This window comes from Falco biarmicus, chromosome 3, assembly GCF_023638135.1.
Source record: "Falco biarmicus isolate bFalBia1 chromosome 3, bFalBia1.pri, whole genome shotgun sequence".
NCBI lineage: Eukaryota > Metazoa > Chordata > Aves > Falconiformes > Falconidae > Falco > Falco biarmicus.
The window spans coordinates 70,680,985-70,697,252 of NC_079290.1; the positions used below are offsets into that span (position 1 = coordinate 70,680,985).

The window sequence follows — 16,268 nt, forward strand, 5'->3', positions numbered from 1 at the left end:
ATGTTTGTACCTATTAGGTGGTGTATTGAATATTTAAATACTCCCTGATTCAGACTTTTAGGTTAGGAATGTGTATACATTCCTTGCCCACTTAAGATGTATGTGTAAAATCACAGTCCAACTCTGAAAACATGGTCTCACATCTGAGACAGTGTATCAGGCCTGCAGCTGCAAGTAATTACATTCTGCACAGCTGACAAGAGGAGCTGAGAATAAGAAGTCTTTTTCCCTCAAAATACGGAAGAAATATGGATAGTCATTGAAAACAACTCATTCTGAATGTTGTGCTGATAGACATGAAATAAAAATTAGAGTAAGTGGAAAAAATAATTTGACTATTAAGAGTGTGGCTTCGCTGAACCAGATTTAAGAAGATGATGCCCCATTGACTGAATTATTCTCTGTTTGATTGATACATTGGTACAATTTCTCTTTCAGATGAAGTGGACTACAGTAATTTTGGGACCAACACACTATCGAGGAAGAAGAAGGCTCTGGTGACACTCCGCAATGACAACCTCCGCCGGCGTCCTCACATTAATATTAGTATGCCTCATGATTTTAGACCAGTGTCTTCCATAATTGATGTGGACATTCTTCCCGAAACACACAGGAGAGTGAGGCTGTATCGACATGGGTGTGAGAAACCCTTAGGATTTTACATTCGTGATGGCACCAGTGTAAGGGTTACTCCTCATGGACTAGAAAAAGTACCTGGTATCTTTATCTCTCGTATGGTTCCTGGAGGCTTAGCAGAGAGCACGGGCTTGCTGGCTGTGAATGATGAAGTCCTGGAAGTTAATGGCATTGAAGTAGCAGGAAAGACTCTCGACCAAGTCACAGACATGATGATTGCCAACAGCCATAATCTTATTATCACGGTCAAGCCAGCAAACCAGAGGAACAATATTATTCGAAGTAGTAGGATGTCTGGTAGCTCAGGCCAGTCTACAGACAGCACTGCGAGTCACCACAGCTTGCCTACATCCCACATGCTGCAGAACTTCCACCCTGATGAAATGGAGAGTGATGAAGAGGCTGACATTGTCATCGAGGGTGGTCTGGAGCCACAGCACATTCCTAAACTGCACAGCCTTACTTCCAGTAGCCTCTCTCGAATCAATGGCAGCAGCCTTAGCCACAGACTTCAAAGGGACCTGGTGCTCAACAACAACTCTGGTCGAGAAAGCAATGGCAACATTCACAAATTACTCAGTTCCTTAAAAACTGATCCCCGACACAGTCTGGTTATCCCCAGAGGAGGTATCGAGGAGGATGGAACAGTCATTACACTTTAGTATCAATTCCTGCAACCCTCCTTTCAGTCTTAAGTGCCAATTGGGACAATTGACCTGCAACGTGTTATGCACAAAGCAGAGAGCTGATATTCCCATAGACCTCACGGGTGCAGAAGATTGTTGCTTTCTAGGAAACGTGGCATCTGGAGTTAGGCATAAAACTGTCACGCACTGCAACATCTGTCAGGAGAAAGTCAGAGTGTAAAACCTGGTTTATTTCCCAGCCCTTGAGTGAGAACACAAATTTATTCTAGTTGGTATAAATCTAAGCAGTCTTATAGGCTACCAGAGGCAGTGCTACATACTTGGGTTTGAATGCATGGGTGGATGTATTTATACATGCATGTATATGAATTAGATTTTAATAGCAACAGACATGTCTATCTTAAGTGGAATCTGGTTTTCTTCTAACAACCGGTTTAAAGAGAATAGCAATCCAATCTTATACTATTACATACAGACCTTCCACTAACTTGTTTACACCATATTTGCAACCTTATGTCTAGTCCAGACAAGCTCTATAAAACTAGTGGCTTCCTACTGTGGTGGTAACAACGTTAGGGAGATGCTGCAAGTACATTTTCCAAATGAAACTCTATATACAAGTGTTTTTAAAAGCCTAAGGGGGTGGCGTGGGAGGATGTTGCTCTTATTGCTGTGAGATCAGCGCCAGCTGCTGGTCAGAGGCAGGCCTGCCTGCAGCACAGGGAAACCTGACAAGGGCTTAAAACTCGGTTCAGCACCATTATGTGTAAATGTATTTTTTTTTCCGATATTTATTAGATAATACACATGGTTCACGTGAATTTTAGAGATGCAAGCGAGGAGGCAGAAAAACCAGAGGAGTGTGCTAGGACTGTCCCTTTCACCTCAGAGCTGACCCAAGTCCTTGCTGTAACTTTGGGGCAATCTAAATCCACAAGGTCTTCCCTTGCAAAAGCTTGGCTGATTGCTATACAGAGGAGGGATGCTGACTGACTGACAAACCTAACTTAGAACAGCTCTGTTATTTTTGGACTCTTCTAGTAATAAAGCTTAATGTCTGCACAGGATTTCTAAGAACTTAAAATATACTGGACGTTTGCGATGGTCAGGCATCTTTACTGGATGGTGGCTAGTGAGTAGATAATAGTCTGCTTCTGAAAATGCCACAAATTTATGGAAGTGGTCTAATCTAAAATATTTTGTTATATCGTGATCAGTGTAAGGAACAAAATATGAATGTTTTACAGTGTATTTTTCTACTTTTAGCTTGTGTCATTTGCTTTTTGTTTTTAACTTTGTAGTACATTAAAGCTTTTTTATATGGTGGAATAGACATTTCTTAAATATTGTATGAATATGAAAATTCAGAAGTCTTTGAAAAAATTACATTCCATTTTGGAATCGGCAATGGCTGGACAAAGGATGTGCAGACTAATTCATTGTCGCTAATTTAGAATACCTGTGGAACAGCCAGTCTTTTGCTCATTGTTAAATATGTTTGGGACATTGAACTTAGTTTATTTCTTTTAGATTTGCTTTAGAAGTTTATTTTAAAGTTCTTTCACTTACTCTTAATTAAACCTCTTCTAGGTATCACAGCAGTTATAGAGCTGTACTTATTTTTCCCTGCACAGTAAGGATAGAACATTGATCCTGTTCATCTTAAAACTGTGTTTGTACTTTACCAAAGGTTTTCTTTTTTTAAAAAAAATCTGATTATTGGTGCAGTAAACAAAATTAATAGCTAAATGTGCTTCAGTCAATCAGACAGTCTTATCAGAAAAATTTTGTTATATCTTAAATAAGACTACTTTTACGAATAAGTGGATTTGTCAGGCTGAAGTTACTCATTTTACCTATTTAATGGATGAAAATGTGACCCATCTGCAATAAAACATGCACTGTCTTACTTCTATGTTATATCCTTTCCCCTGCGTTCAAGCACATCTCTCTGTGGAAGTATCCCCCTTCCCTGTGGAAACAAAACAGTTGGGTTTTGATGACTCTTGAAATACGTAACCGTTTCAGTAATATTTCCCTCTGTACCAGCGCAAACTTTCGACTCCTCCAGTTACTAGCACCGCCAAGTTTCTTTCCATGATGTTTCCTTCCCAGTACCCCTTTTGCTAAGGGAACCCCTGGGAACCAAGTAGTTGGCCACGCTCCTGGTAGCACGGCTTGCTTTTGGGGTGGTTCTGGCTCCTGGGGAGCACCCGTGTGTGTCACCCCGGCTTCGCGGGGGCTGCTCGGTGGCGATGCCACTTCCCATGAATTCAGCCCAGGAGGCAGGAAACGTGAGTGGCGATGCACACATCAGCCTCGAAGTGCTGTACCAAGAGACGCATTGCACGCTGAGAATAGCGAAGCGCTGATGCATAAGCGTTATTAAAGGCTTGCAAACATTTTGTGCCTCATTTGCGTTAACTAGGGGAAAAAAGATAAGCTGCTATGCGTGCATGCACCGTACACTAGGCTGCTGGAGCTGAGCTCCCTTCCCAATCCAGCCGTTACGGGCAGACCCCCGGTGTGGAAGCGGGACGGGGCCGTTGAGGTTCCGCGCATGGCGCTGCCTTCGGGGACGAGACCCACCGGCGGCGGGGGCGGCCGCCCAGTCACCGGGCAGATCGCCCCGCCGTACGCTTCCCGGCCGGGGAGCCGCGCTCCTGCGCCTGGCTGGGGGGGGCAGCTGGGAGGCGGCAGCCCGGCCTCCCGCCCGGGGCCGATGAGAGGCGGCGGCTCCTACCGGGCCTGCGGAGCCCCGGGCGCGAACGGCTGGGCGTCAGGGCGGCGCCGCCGCGCCCGCGCTCGTGCCCGCTCCTAGGCACGGGGCGAAAGGCCCGAGGGGGCCGCACCGCCCCCTGCGCCGCCCCCTCCGCCGCCTGTCGGGAGCGCGCCTGCGCCGGCCCCGCCCCCTCACGTGAGCGGCGGCGGCCCCGCCCGCGGCGCTGAGGGAAGGCCGGGGCGGGCGGCGGTAGCATGGCGGCTGCCGCGGGGCCGGGACCGGGGCCGGGAGAGGGGCCTGGGGCCGGGGCCGACCCGCCGGGCGCCTGCCCCGGCGCGGACAGCGGGAACGTCTCCCACAGCCACAGCAGCGCTTCCGGCCTGGGGGAGCCGGAGGACGAGGATGCCTCGGAGGCGTCGCTGAGCGCCACGGCCGCCGCCTACTCCGCGTACCTGCTCGCTGACCGCAGCCTCTTCAGCGAGCAGGTGAGGGGCCGCGCTGCGCCGGGCCGCCTCGGGGGAGCGGGCGGGGGCCTCCGCCCGGGCCCTGGCGCCCGAGCTCCCCGGGGAGCGGCAGCAGCGGCGGGCCCTGCCCCGCGGGCGGCCCGGGCTAGCGTCGCCGGCATCGCGCAGAGCGAGGCTGCCCGGCCGTGGCGGGAGGGGGCGGCCGCTGCGGGCGGCCCCGCGCCGTGTGCGGGCCGAGTGTCTGGTCACTTGCGCTTGGCGGGGGCGGCCGGAGCGTGTGAAGCTGCGCCCGGTCTGGCTAACGTCTGCGCTCGGGGGGGTTCTCTGGGAGGATCTGGGGGCCTTGTGTTTTCAGGTACCTGTAAAGGGCATCTGTTTTGCAGATAGAAAGCTTAGACAAGAGTTTAGAAGATTTGCTGACCAGAGTGGATGAATTCGTGGGAATGCTGGACATGGTACGTGTAACTTGCATGTAGCTGTGTTTTTGAAGTCAGAATAGAGTGTAATGTGTGCTTGGGTCTTCAAATGAGACAGAGATGGGAAGTAGCCTTTAGTCAGGGCAGGTTCCAGTATGAAAACACGTTTGAAAATTAGGTACTTCATTTTAATAATTACATAACTCATGGATGAAAACTACCAAACTTTCATGTCAGAGCAAAATATGCCCACGTAGCTACTACATAACTGTGCATTTACATAATTATATTTGTCCATGTGCATACATGGAATCTCATTTTGAATGGCACAGCGACAGATATTTAAAAGAACAATATTCTTCTTCTCTAAAATACCTAAAGACATCCTCTGTGGGTTTTGTAATCAAAGTAGCTGATCAGAGTTGCCAAACCTCCAAAGCTAGGTTTGTCTTTAGGGGACTCTTCAGAAAGGCAGCTTTGTTTCCGCTTTCGCATGGGGGGAGATGAGATCTGAATGGGAAGGTCCTATAAGCTGACACCAGTATACTGGCTGTCTTTTAAAGCGTAGCACATGTGTGACTGCGCTACTCTTAAGGGGAACTTTACCAGGTTTATCTTTTTTTTATTTATACTAATAAAAGAAGTTTTTGTGGCCTGACCTTTTAAGCAAAGTTGAAGTGTACAGGGAGTAAAATTTAAGTCAAAGTTTTATTTTAATATGTTTGATTCTTTAGTATGTCTGGGGACGTGTTCTATCGCTTAGTTCTGATAGCAGCCTATTTTTAATATAAAGGTGAATATTTGCCTATGCAAAATAAATTTTCTTCAAAGTCACTAAACTATGCAAAGCAGCAAGCTTATTAGTTTTAATCTAGTATTTTTATCCTAATACTAATTGGTATTTTTAAGCTATGGGGTTTAATCTGTTAATTGGAGCACAGTTGTACTTTAGCTTTCATTCTGGAAGTGTTTTATTCATTGATTATTTTTTTATTATTTCTTTGAATCATCTTTTAGATTCGAAGTGATTCCTCTCAAGTTGTCAATGAAAGTATACCTCAAATTTACACAAAAGCTACAGAAATGAGACACATATACAGGAGGATTGACAAACTAGAGGTATGTATTTGGTATCTTCTACATGTATTCTGTTTCTTAACAGGGAGGAAGAACCAATTATATGCTGTAAGTGTGTGTGTGTGTGTGCATGTACATGGAGTGGGCTCAGATCAGTTTTGCTCTCTGCATCCAATCTGGGTTCCATACTTCATGCTTAATAAAGAGAACACAATTCATTAAGAATTTCTGGAGACTGTGGGTGTTCTAAAACAAAATGCCTTTTTAAAAAAAAAGATTATTTTTTCCATGTACTGCTTGAAGCAAGGTGGTGGTCTTTTCTCAGAAAGCAGTAGTAGCACTTTTTTTTTTTTTTTTGATAGTACCTTTCAAAGTTACTGTCTTGTGAGCTATTTGGAGACTAGTAGAATGAGAGGTCTGTTGATCCCTGGTAAAGCGTCAAAACTGATTTACGTCCTTGGTCCTGCTCTTAGTAGAAAGGCAGACAGAAGTCTAGATTCTAAGAAGTCTTAATAGTTATTTAAAAGGCAAACGGGAAGAAGAATATTGGTTGTTTTATTAGGTTTAACCTGTTTTTGCAGTCTTTTAAAAGTATCTCAAGTAATTTTTAGCAGTAAAATGGATTTGTAGGTAGGAGGGAAATAGAGCATGAAGTTTTTGACTCCTCGTTTAGGTAATGCAGCTTTCACCATTGTTGTGCAATACACAATCCTGTTTTAATTTGTTAATGAAAAGGCTGGATTTCTTTTGGGTTTTTTGTTAGGCTTTTGTGAAGATGATTGGGAATTGCGTAGCTGGACTGGAAGAACGGGTCGTAAAGGCAGAAACAGACCTTGGAGCTTTTCCAAGCACATTCAAGAAAATCTTGCACACAATCAGCATACCATCCTTGCTTAATGTAAGTAAACTTTTGTTATCATGTGACCAGCTGAGTTGCTCTCCTTACCAGACTAGATGATTAAAATAATAGTAAGTCTGTTACACATATATCTGAATTTAACTGTAGAACAGTTTTATAATTTATTAGGATTTTTGTCAAAGTGCTCAGGCTTAATAAAAAAAACACCAAACCCCAAACTTAGAAATCACAAATTCTTGTAAGAATTTGTGAACTTTCCAAAATAAAGCTGAATACACAAAGAAGGGAATGTGAGGGGCACAGACAAGCACATAATGCACAAATCTTTATATTAAAGTACCCCAATCTGTGGTATGAAAGCAAGTAAGAAGAACCTGTGCACGCAACACTGTTAAAGGGTCATACTGCATTGATAATATCACTGCAAAAATGTTACCAAAAAAAGGAAATGAAAGCTACACTGCATAATATTTGTAAAATGAAGGCTGTATTTATACTTAGTCCACACAGTTCAGTAATCATGTAATCACCTTGCTAAACTTTCTAAGGATGCAGTTTTCGCTTGTCATGTAACTACATATGGACTGTTTCTCTACAGAAGACTTGAAATGCTCTCTGAATGTTTCACAGAGATGCCTTACCTAACCTTAAACTAGCACTATGCCCTAGTTTTAAAATAAACTTATGGTTTAAAAAAAAATAACTAAAAAAAAAAATCTTCTGAACACCTGATGCTTCTTGGCATCACCTGCCAGTACACTGTTTATAAGTACTCCTCCTTGTGTCTTGTCAGCTACCAGATTCTCTTCCTATATCCATCCTATACTAACTCAGGTTTCTGTGAGAATGCTGAAATAAAGTAGGTTTGCAGAGGGGGAGAGGAAGATGGTTGTGGCTGTTTGCAGTATTTGTGTTCGTATGCATTGCAAGCATGTGTGGCAGCAGAGGAAAAATAGGTATAAAAAGAATACGTATTGACTTGTCAAGACTCAGTTCAGGAAACCTGTTGTTCACTGCTATTTTCTGTGCAGTCATTAAGTTAATAAAGGAATGAAGTGTTAACTTTCTTTGGTGTTTAGGTTTAGAGTGTTGTCATTATTAAAAAAAAAAACAACCAAACCACCTAATCACAAAGTTCCTGTTTGTGGACCGCTTAGAGATACAAAGAACTGCAGCAGTTGCCTTGAAGAGTATTCAACATATTTTCCTTTTCTTTTTTTTTCTGAAAACAGTTGTTAACCATGGAATTATAATCTTCAGTTGATAAGTTTGAAAGTTTGAAGAAAGTGCTTTAGTGTCACATGGGAATACCTTGTCAGCTTAGCGATTTTTCCACAGCTCATAAGGTGGAAAGTCTCTGAAAGTGTCAGCAGGCTGAACCTGGCATGTCCAGTGGCTTCTTGGTGTGAGTATGGATGGCAATAAAATCAACACTCAGAACTTACTGGAATTAATCAATTAACTAAAAGGCAGGTCACTGTTCTGCAGTGGTACTGAGTGTTGCATAGTAAAATACCTGTTTTCACTAGTAAGCACAGGCATGTTTGAATGAGAATGCCGGTAGAGATTTCTCCTCACACCTGACATTTAACTAGCTCACTCAGTGGATCAATGCTTTGGCAAAGAAGGCTAATCTGATGTTATGATTTTCGCTGTAGGTGTAGTTCATGTTTTCCTGCTACAATTTTAATTTAGTCATCTCTCCTCACTCTCTTCCCATTTAAATGTATCTGTTTCCTTACACAAAGGATATATTTTGTATTTCTCAAGCTGTGTATTTGTAATCTCACTTTTAGATTTTGCCCCAAGTTCTTCCTTTGTGAATACCAGGCAGTGTAAAGTACAGTATTGTAAAACTTCTAATATCACTAAGGATGTAAACTCTCTCAAGAGGTAAAAATGTCTGCTAAGCAGCTGCAAAAATAACTAATCATAAATGTGTATTTAGGCAACTGTGGGTACTGTGCCTGCCTATGAATTTCCTCACTGGATTGAAATTATCCCCTTCTTGCACTTGTGCAAATACAGCACCTCTTAAATCGGTGTCATGACGTGCAGAATACCTGTGACCTTAGTTTCCCTTGCTTGCCAGGTGGTTGCTCGTAGAGCAGTACAAGATAGGAAATAATTTTTAAAAACAGAACTTTGATTTAAAGATCGTTTTTACATTTGGCAAAATTTCTGGTGTAGAGAACATTGATAGTATCCACTATTTATAGATCCTATCTTTGTTTATAAATTTTTTTATTTTGTTACAACTTGAATGGCAAAACATTTCAGAGAAATGAATGATATTATGAAGTTAAAGACAAAATATAATTTAAATGTCAGAAATCAGCAATTTTGTGTATAACATGAGAATACATACTTACTTCATACGGAGTACAAGTATACACCTTAACTGAATATTGGAAAAATTCTACTTACCTGTTTTAATTAAATCCTTATTTTGGTACTATAAAGAATTCCAAACTCAAAAGTATACTAATGATATTTGGTGTGCTTTTAACTTTATTATTGGTGGAGACTCTAATTGTCTCATCCCAGACAGGCAAAAAATTACCTGAAGAACTCTGCAGACAAACTGACTGAGAGCTCTGCAACACAGTTCGTCAAAATCTTGTTATGAGTCCAAAAGAATTTTTAATGAGTGAAGTCTTTATTTCAAGCCTTCTGTTTAAGACCTTATAGTGAAAACATACACTGGGTCTGCAGCCGTGCAGCATTGTTTACATGCAGGAAGGCTGACAAGATAGTAGTGCTCCTTGCTGTTGTTGCTGTTGTCTCTTTAAATGAACCATTTGGTATAGTGAAACAATGTACAGTGAATATTTAAAAGAAGTGTGTACACTTTTCCTGAAAGACAGTGTAACAGCTCTTTTGCAGTCCACTACCGTATTATTTTTAATGCTATGTCATAGTACATATATTCAAACATATACTTGAAGAAACGCAGCAGGAGCAGCAATCTTCTTCGAAGGAAATACTAGGTGTGTTTCTGTATGAAGACTTTTTTAACTAAGCAAATGAGAATACAGGCTAGGATTAACTCAGGGGAAGTGGCTGAGGAGAGCTCGAAGGCTGGAGCAGGAAAGGTAAAGGTAGATGGCTTTGGAAGGATGAAGGTTACAATGACTATACCATCAGCTAGAAAAGATTACCCGTGTGGCTTCTGCAAAGCTGGCCTATCATGCACTTCCTGGGACTGAGTCTGTTCAGGTGATAGAACTGCAAAGGTTAAAGGCTGCTTTTCCTCACTAGCATTATGAGTATGTCAGACCCATCTGAGCTACAATTTAAAATTTGTCTGACTGAGGAGATACACCTTTAAAACTTTTCTTGGTTTGCATTTTAGCTCTGTAGGCTTTGTTTTTTAAAGTTTCTATTTTTAAGAAGATGAAAAATGAACTTATCTAATTTGCAGAAATCCTCTTCCTCACGACAACAACAGACGCTTTATGAACCTCCAGTCCTCTTCAAGACTGAAGACTATTTTCCATGTCTTAACGAAGCACCTTATTGATGACTTTTGCTTTGGGATTGTTACGAAACAGCCAAGTGAACAAAAGAAATGCTAACCTCAAAACGGCTGCATTTCTGAACGTTACTGATGGCATATTGCCATTCTGATTCTCATTGCCTTCCTTCAGGCAGTATTTTCAGGTAATCTTTATTTGTGTATGTTGTTTCAAACGTCTTCCTAAAACACAGTATAAATTTTTAGATTATATTGGGAAAGGAACTTAAGAGTACTTCTGCATTAGATTTTTTTTTTTTTTTTTTACATAGGGAAATAATAGGAAATGTACTTCTATGTGTTAAAAGATGTATATATAAATATCTGTGCTGCTGCAAGTGTAAATAGCTATACCACAAGGATGTGTTTATTGTTTTTTTCCTAATGTACTGATTGAGATGAAAGAAAAACTATGCATAAAATCTACTCCAATTTCTGGAACCTGGTCCCTGCAGTTTGCAGAGAAATGCACTGTGTTGGGATGTACAAGTTGCAAGGGGAGGACTTGGAAGATGGGCAAGGAGTCAAGGGCATGGCTTGATGCACATGATCTAGTCCCAGTTCACAAAGCAAACTTCCTGCCCCCACTGATGGTCATCAGGTCACAGTGACCCGAGCGTTGTTTTGTTTCATGTGTAACCAGGTGGACATTTATATATATATATGTATATATAATGTGACATCAAAAATAAAAAATGTCTCAGTTGAAACAGGGATGTCCCTGGATCAGGTGCCTGACCAGACTTTCCCCTTTTCCCTCACAACCCTCCATGTGGTTCATATGGTTACTGGGACTCCCTGCGCTGATTGCAGCGTGTGTATATCATCAATAAACTAATATTAGCTATTTAACCCCTGTTGTGGTCTTGTGTTTCATCTGACAGTACTGAACTGCACCGTTGTTTCAGAGATCCTTTCTGCGTACAGCCTCATATAATACCTAGCAGGTGTTAATCATAAATTGTTGTATTCATCTGAACAACAGTTTGCTGCTGCTGTTTTGCTGTCAATACAATTCACTAGAAATAGCCAAAATTCAAATTTCAGAGGAACAAGGAGTGCATTAGGGAAACAACGTGCCTGATGATTTTGCGTTACAAGCACAGAAAAAGGTATGCCGTTCTAGAGCAAGGATTATATATTAATAGATAAAAATTTTGAAAATCATACGGCCTTGTCTCCAAACAGCAGTAGGGACCAGGTTCTAAACAGTATCTGAAGCAACATTTAGTCAAAATTAAAACAAGGATTGTGAAATCCAGATTAGTAGGCTTCAAAAGCAGCTAATTTAAAACTGATAGGAGTTTTAACATAGTCTAGAAATATAATTACATGTAAACATGCAGAAAGGAACACATTTGACTTTGTAGAAGGGCTCTCCACCACCACCTCCCATACACTTTGTTTCCATAAATATTTCACTATTTAGGCTTCCCACTGCAGCAATGGTTGCATTTCCAAAAGGCGTGGTACCTTTCACTTTATGCATAAATAATCTTTGAAGGATATAATTCAGTGAAATCTAATGAAGTGACATTCTTGAGCTTGGTATGTGATACTAGGCTACAGCCAAATACTCTTAAACACACTAATACTGACATTACAACAAGTTTTAAAGTAGCTTTAGAACAATTTTCTAATTAAATGAGTCAACTGTTCAAATGGTAGCTGTGCCCCCTGCTGAGTGGAGCTCAAATGCACTTGCTTTTAAGCAGGTGATATAATTTAAAATGTTAAAAGCTTGCTGAGGTCTTTATTCAACTGAGAATATTTTTCACACAATATTGTTCATAATAATAAGAGAAAAAGTTCACATGTTCTCAAGTGGGCATTTAGAACAGTTGTATGGAAAAATAATATATGGATATATCTTCAAAGCATACCACAATCAGAAAACATGCAGTTCCTATAGCTAGTAGAGTTCTATGTTGGAAATGCTCCAGAATATTTTTATTACTGAAAATAATGGACAGTACATGGAGGATTTAATAAGGAAATACTGTAAAAGTACAGACAATAAATAAATAGTGGCTTTTCGTATACATGATAGAGAACAAGGTCACAGTTCATCTGTGAAGGTTACTCTAGAAGAGTCATTAAGGCATTCTCATGATACTGACAAGATCCATGCATGCACTCTGCTGTTGAATTTGTACTCCTGTGGTTGTCTCCTTCTTCATGGTCAGTCTCACCAAGCAAGAATAACATAAAAAATACCTTCCAAGTGTTCACACTCAGTAAAGAAAATCATAGAATATTCCTTCATTCTGTCTGCTGTTACCTTGTATTAGCGTAAACCCAGTAATAACTATATTATGAATTAGGGTCAATATTTACTATTTTTGCCAGCTGCAAGTTATATCTCAAAATCCACTGATACCAATATTCATGCCCTCAGAAAGCTGTACTTGTGTCTTTCTCTGTACAATGTTTATCTTTCTCCTCTTGCTTGAGGTTCGAAGATACAAAGCCAGGAACAGCGGTGCTACTTTACCTGGGTTTGAACAAAGAGCTCTGCGGGTAGGACTGATGTAAAGCCAGACACAATGTTTAACGGGCTGAGCTGCTAAAGGTTGCTCGTAATTGAGTGTATGAAATCAGCTAACACTTAATATCAAGAGTCTACACACACGTCTTACTTTTCTTTGATGACATGAAGCAAAAAATACAAAGTTATCCTAGCAGAGATAATGGTAGAAGTTTTTATATTATAATTAGGTACATTTTAAGCAGGTACCTAATAGAAACTAATGCTGCGGCTACCTTAAGATACACCTGTTTACTGTAAGATGTAGGTATAGATGTAATAAAAGCTCATTTTTCATAGCTTCAGGACAAAAATCAATGTAATCTGTGATAAACTATGCTTGAAATAGGCACATAAAGATTGATATTTGTATTACATTATTTTTGGACCTACACATTTTGTTCCACTTTTGAGGAATGCTGCTGCAGGTGTTATAAAGCCCTAAGAAAATATAGAAGGATGCACATTACTGACATGAAAAGAAACAGATTTGATGATTTATCTGACATGAAAGTTTTAAAGATTTAAAGATGAACTGGATTACGTTGACATTATCAAAACCCATAGCAGTTCATTACTTCTGCTGACAATAACCTTCAAAGTTAAGTAGTTTCACCTGCAATTCCTATGAAATCGGTAGCAAGCTCAGTTTGGATTCTGTCCTGCACAGGAACTGTTTCCAAATACTAAGATCTTGAGGTGTAGAGAGCGATCCTGAGTGAAACACCTTTCAGAATGAGAAAGAAGATGAGATATCTGCATCTATGAAGAGAACTTTGCATTTGAAAACGGTAAATATTTTAAGGTTCCCTTACCACACACAAAAACCCCCAAACACCACCACCCCACCCCCAGATTTTTAAGTGATGACACTTTTAACCCTCAATTTTTGTAGAAAAAAATTCTAGTCTTGGACCAGCTAGCAGGTAAATCCCATATGCCCAGACAGACGCCCTGGCTTGAAAAGCCAAAATCGCTGTCAGGTTTAGCTATGGTCAAAGAGGACCATCATGGGGGTTGGTGATCTCTCTAGTCACGGCAGCTAAATCCATCAGGAATGAGAAGTCTCCCGACTGCTGGGGTTCAAGCCTTGTAGGAGCTGGGTTGCTGTGGCAGGCTGTGCTGCAATGGCAGAGTAGAGGCTTTGTCCACTCCGCCGCTTTTGTTGATTCTACTTGAAGCCGGTGGGTGGTAGTACAGCCTAAAGGTGGTAGGGCAGGCTCCAGCTCCAGCTGACCTCGGAGATTTATGGAATTTTCTTTACCTTCTTGCTTGAGGTTATCTACTCACAAACTTTTCATGCCGGTTATTTTTAGGCTTTTGCAAAACAGTGTGAGCAATATACAAATTATCCATGATGATCCATTTCTTAAAAGCGCTAAGTAGCAAGCACAGCAGAAAAAAGGGGAACATGCTGCTCATGGGCACCGCAGAGCAGGGCTGGGGAGGCAGAATGCAGTCTCGGAGTCACATAGGATGCAGATACATGGTTCAAAAAAGAAAAATTGAAGTACGGCCCTTGGAATTATACCAGTCAACAGGATAAGATAGGAAAACCAAAGTACACTGTCTAAAACCGCAGGAGAGACTCAAAACATCAATTTTTGTCAACTTTAATATTGGTTGTACATTATTTAATGGACTATTAGTTTAAGTAGTAGAAAAAGAGACATTAAAATTCCATAAATAGTCATAAACTGTGATGTTTCCAGTCAAATGTGGTATTTATACAGGATGTTGAATAGCCTTAAAATAATACATATTGAAAATACAGATATATAAATGAGCTGACAGAGCTAAGAAAATGAACTGAATGTTAGCAAGGATTCTGTTAGAGGTCTCTGAGTGAAAAGACAAAGGGACAGAATTCACAGAGGGAAAAGAAACCACAAACACCTGCTGAGCGTCAATGAAGAAAGAAGAAAGTTTCCAATTTGATTTATCATCTCCCACTGTGCAGAAACTGTGGGTTTCTTGAGAATAGCTTGGTGCCTACATTATTTAAAAATAAATTAATTGCCATCTGTTTCCTACAGGTGACATTGTCAGGATTTTCTTTACAACCAAGTGGTCTAGAAAGCAACCTTTAAAAACAAAAAAACAATAGCTGAAATTCCTGCAATCCTAGGACTTTAAAACTGAGAGCTGGCACTAAGTATGACAGGAGCATCTGAAATGTTTCTCTGAGCATGAGTCAATCTAAAAGGTTCGCAGAGAACTGAAACTGGCAGAAAAGCTGGTTGGGATTGATTCATAACAAGAAAAGAAAGGAATGGTAAGAGCCTCATGCAGGATGGAAGAGGCAGAAAATAGCATAGCCAGGAGGTAAGCCAGGTGGTTCTGGTAAACCGCAACAAAAGGCTAAGGTGTAAACTCGTGGTGACAGAGCTTTGAGCAGCATGAACAGATAAGGGCAAAGTCCCTGAACTGGAGGATATGAGCAAACATCCACAACAGACCTGACATACACATGCAATTTAGTTATTTGTTCACAGTTGAGGAGCTTTTTTTTTTTTTTTTTTTTGCCTCAGGGTGCACTGCTCCCAAGTACAGAGCTTTTAGGATGGGCTTTAACTGTGCTAGAACTGTGAAGGGAGAGTCTGGAGCAGGTCACCACTACTGCCTCTTTCACAAAAGCAGTAGGACTTGCAGGTAGAGTTAGCCAGACCGTTGGACCGTTCTGGCTAAAACCCAGTCCTGCCAAGCCAGAGAGTCCAGCCCCTGCACTGGTGTCCCAGCACAGGGGAGAGGGGTGACACGCCTCTGCTCCCAGCCGTCCCTCTGAGAAGGCAGCAGAGCACTTTCCATGGTGGTGTTGCTGGGGACGCGTGCAGCCGGGGAGATGCCTGCTGCGGAATTAGCACCTGTTTTCCTCATGCTTCTTTGGTTAGCCCTTTCCTCGGCAGGGATGGCTTTCCAATCTGATGGGAAGTGTAGCATGAAAGAAGAAAAAAATTAGGTGTTGGGAATAGCCTTCTTGTCATTGCAGAGATGTCTGTGTGCTGTGTGTCATGCTCGGATTCCTGCTTCCAGCAACGTTTTATCAACTCCAACACAGTGGTTCAGCTGCCAGTGGTAAGCGGAGCCCTTATTCTAGGTGTCAGGGATTGCTCGGAATTTTTTTGGAAATGTGCCTGTTGCATCTGAACTGCAGTGTATTGGAAGACTGTTAAGGGAAAAAATATTTATTGAGGGAGAAAATACTAAATAATACAACTGAACAAAAATAATGTTTTCTTTCTGGGTTTATTACCTTGACTTTTCCTCGTTTTATTTTTCTGTAATCAAAGGAAGGAAAACAAAGCAGTAATGCCAGAGAAATCTTGCCTAAGGAAAATCAATTATGATGATGTTAGCTAACAAGGTAGATGAGCAGTGCCGCTGCGAACTTGCATATACCAGT

At 41.3% G+C, this 16,268-nt stretch overlaps 2 protein-coding genes across 2 annotated transcripts in view; both read left to right on the top strand.

The window, feature by feature from the left end:
* The window catches only part of PARD6G (par-6 family cell polarity regulator gamma), a 68,132-nt gene extending 64,939 nt beyond the window's left edge, over nucleotides 1-3,193 (top strand). Inside the window, exon 3 of the mRNA XM_056333241.1 lies at nucleotides 439-3,193. Coding sequence (XP_056189216.1) covers nucleotides 439-1,298 — 860 coding nt within the window. The 3' untranslated portion in view covers nucleotides 1,299-3,193. The remainder of the gene's footprint in view (nucleotides 1-438) is intronic.
* Nucleotides 3,194-4,233: 1,040 nt separating this feature from the next.
* Nucleotides 4,234-11,190, top strand: BLOC1S4 (biogenesis of lysosomal organelles complex 1 subunit 4). Its single transcript, XM_056332955.1, has 5 exons — nucleotides 4,234-4,490; nucleotides 4,853-4,924; nucleotides 5,903-6,004; nucleotides 6,726-6,860; nucleotides 10,246-11,190. Exons 1-5 carry the CDS (start codon nucleotides 4,260-4,262, stop codon nucleotides 10,342-10,344), a joined length of 639 nt encoding a protein of 212 aa, XP_056188930.1. The 5' UTR covers nucleotides 4,234-4,259; the 3' UTR covers nucleotides 10,345-11,190.
* Nucleotides 11,191-16,268: the final 5,078 nt, after the last annotated feature.

Excerpts from the sequence above, each read along its gene's own strand:
- BLOC1S4 (XM_056332955.1), top strand. The coding sequence starts at position 4,260 with ATGGCGGCTGCCGCGGGGCCGGGACCGGGGCCGGGAGAGGGGCCTGGG. Across the intron at positions 4,491-4,852 it reads GCAGCCTCTTCAGCGAGCAG|ATAGAAAGCTTAGACAAGAG; the intron begins GTGAGGGGCCGC and ends TCTGTTTTGCAG. Across the intron at positions 4,925-5,902 it reads TCGTGGGAATGCTGGACATG|ATTCGAAGTGATTCCTCTCA; the intron begins GTACGTGTAACT and ends ATCATCTTTTAG.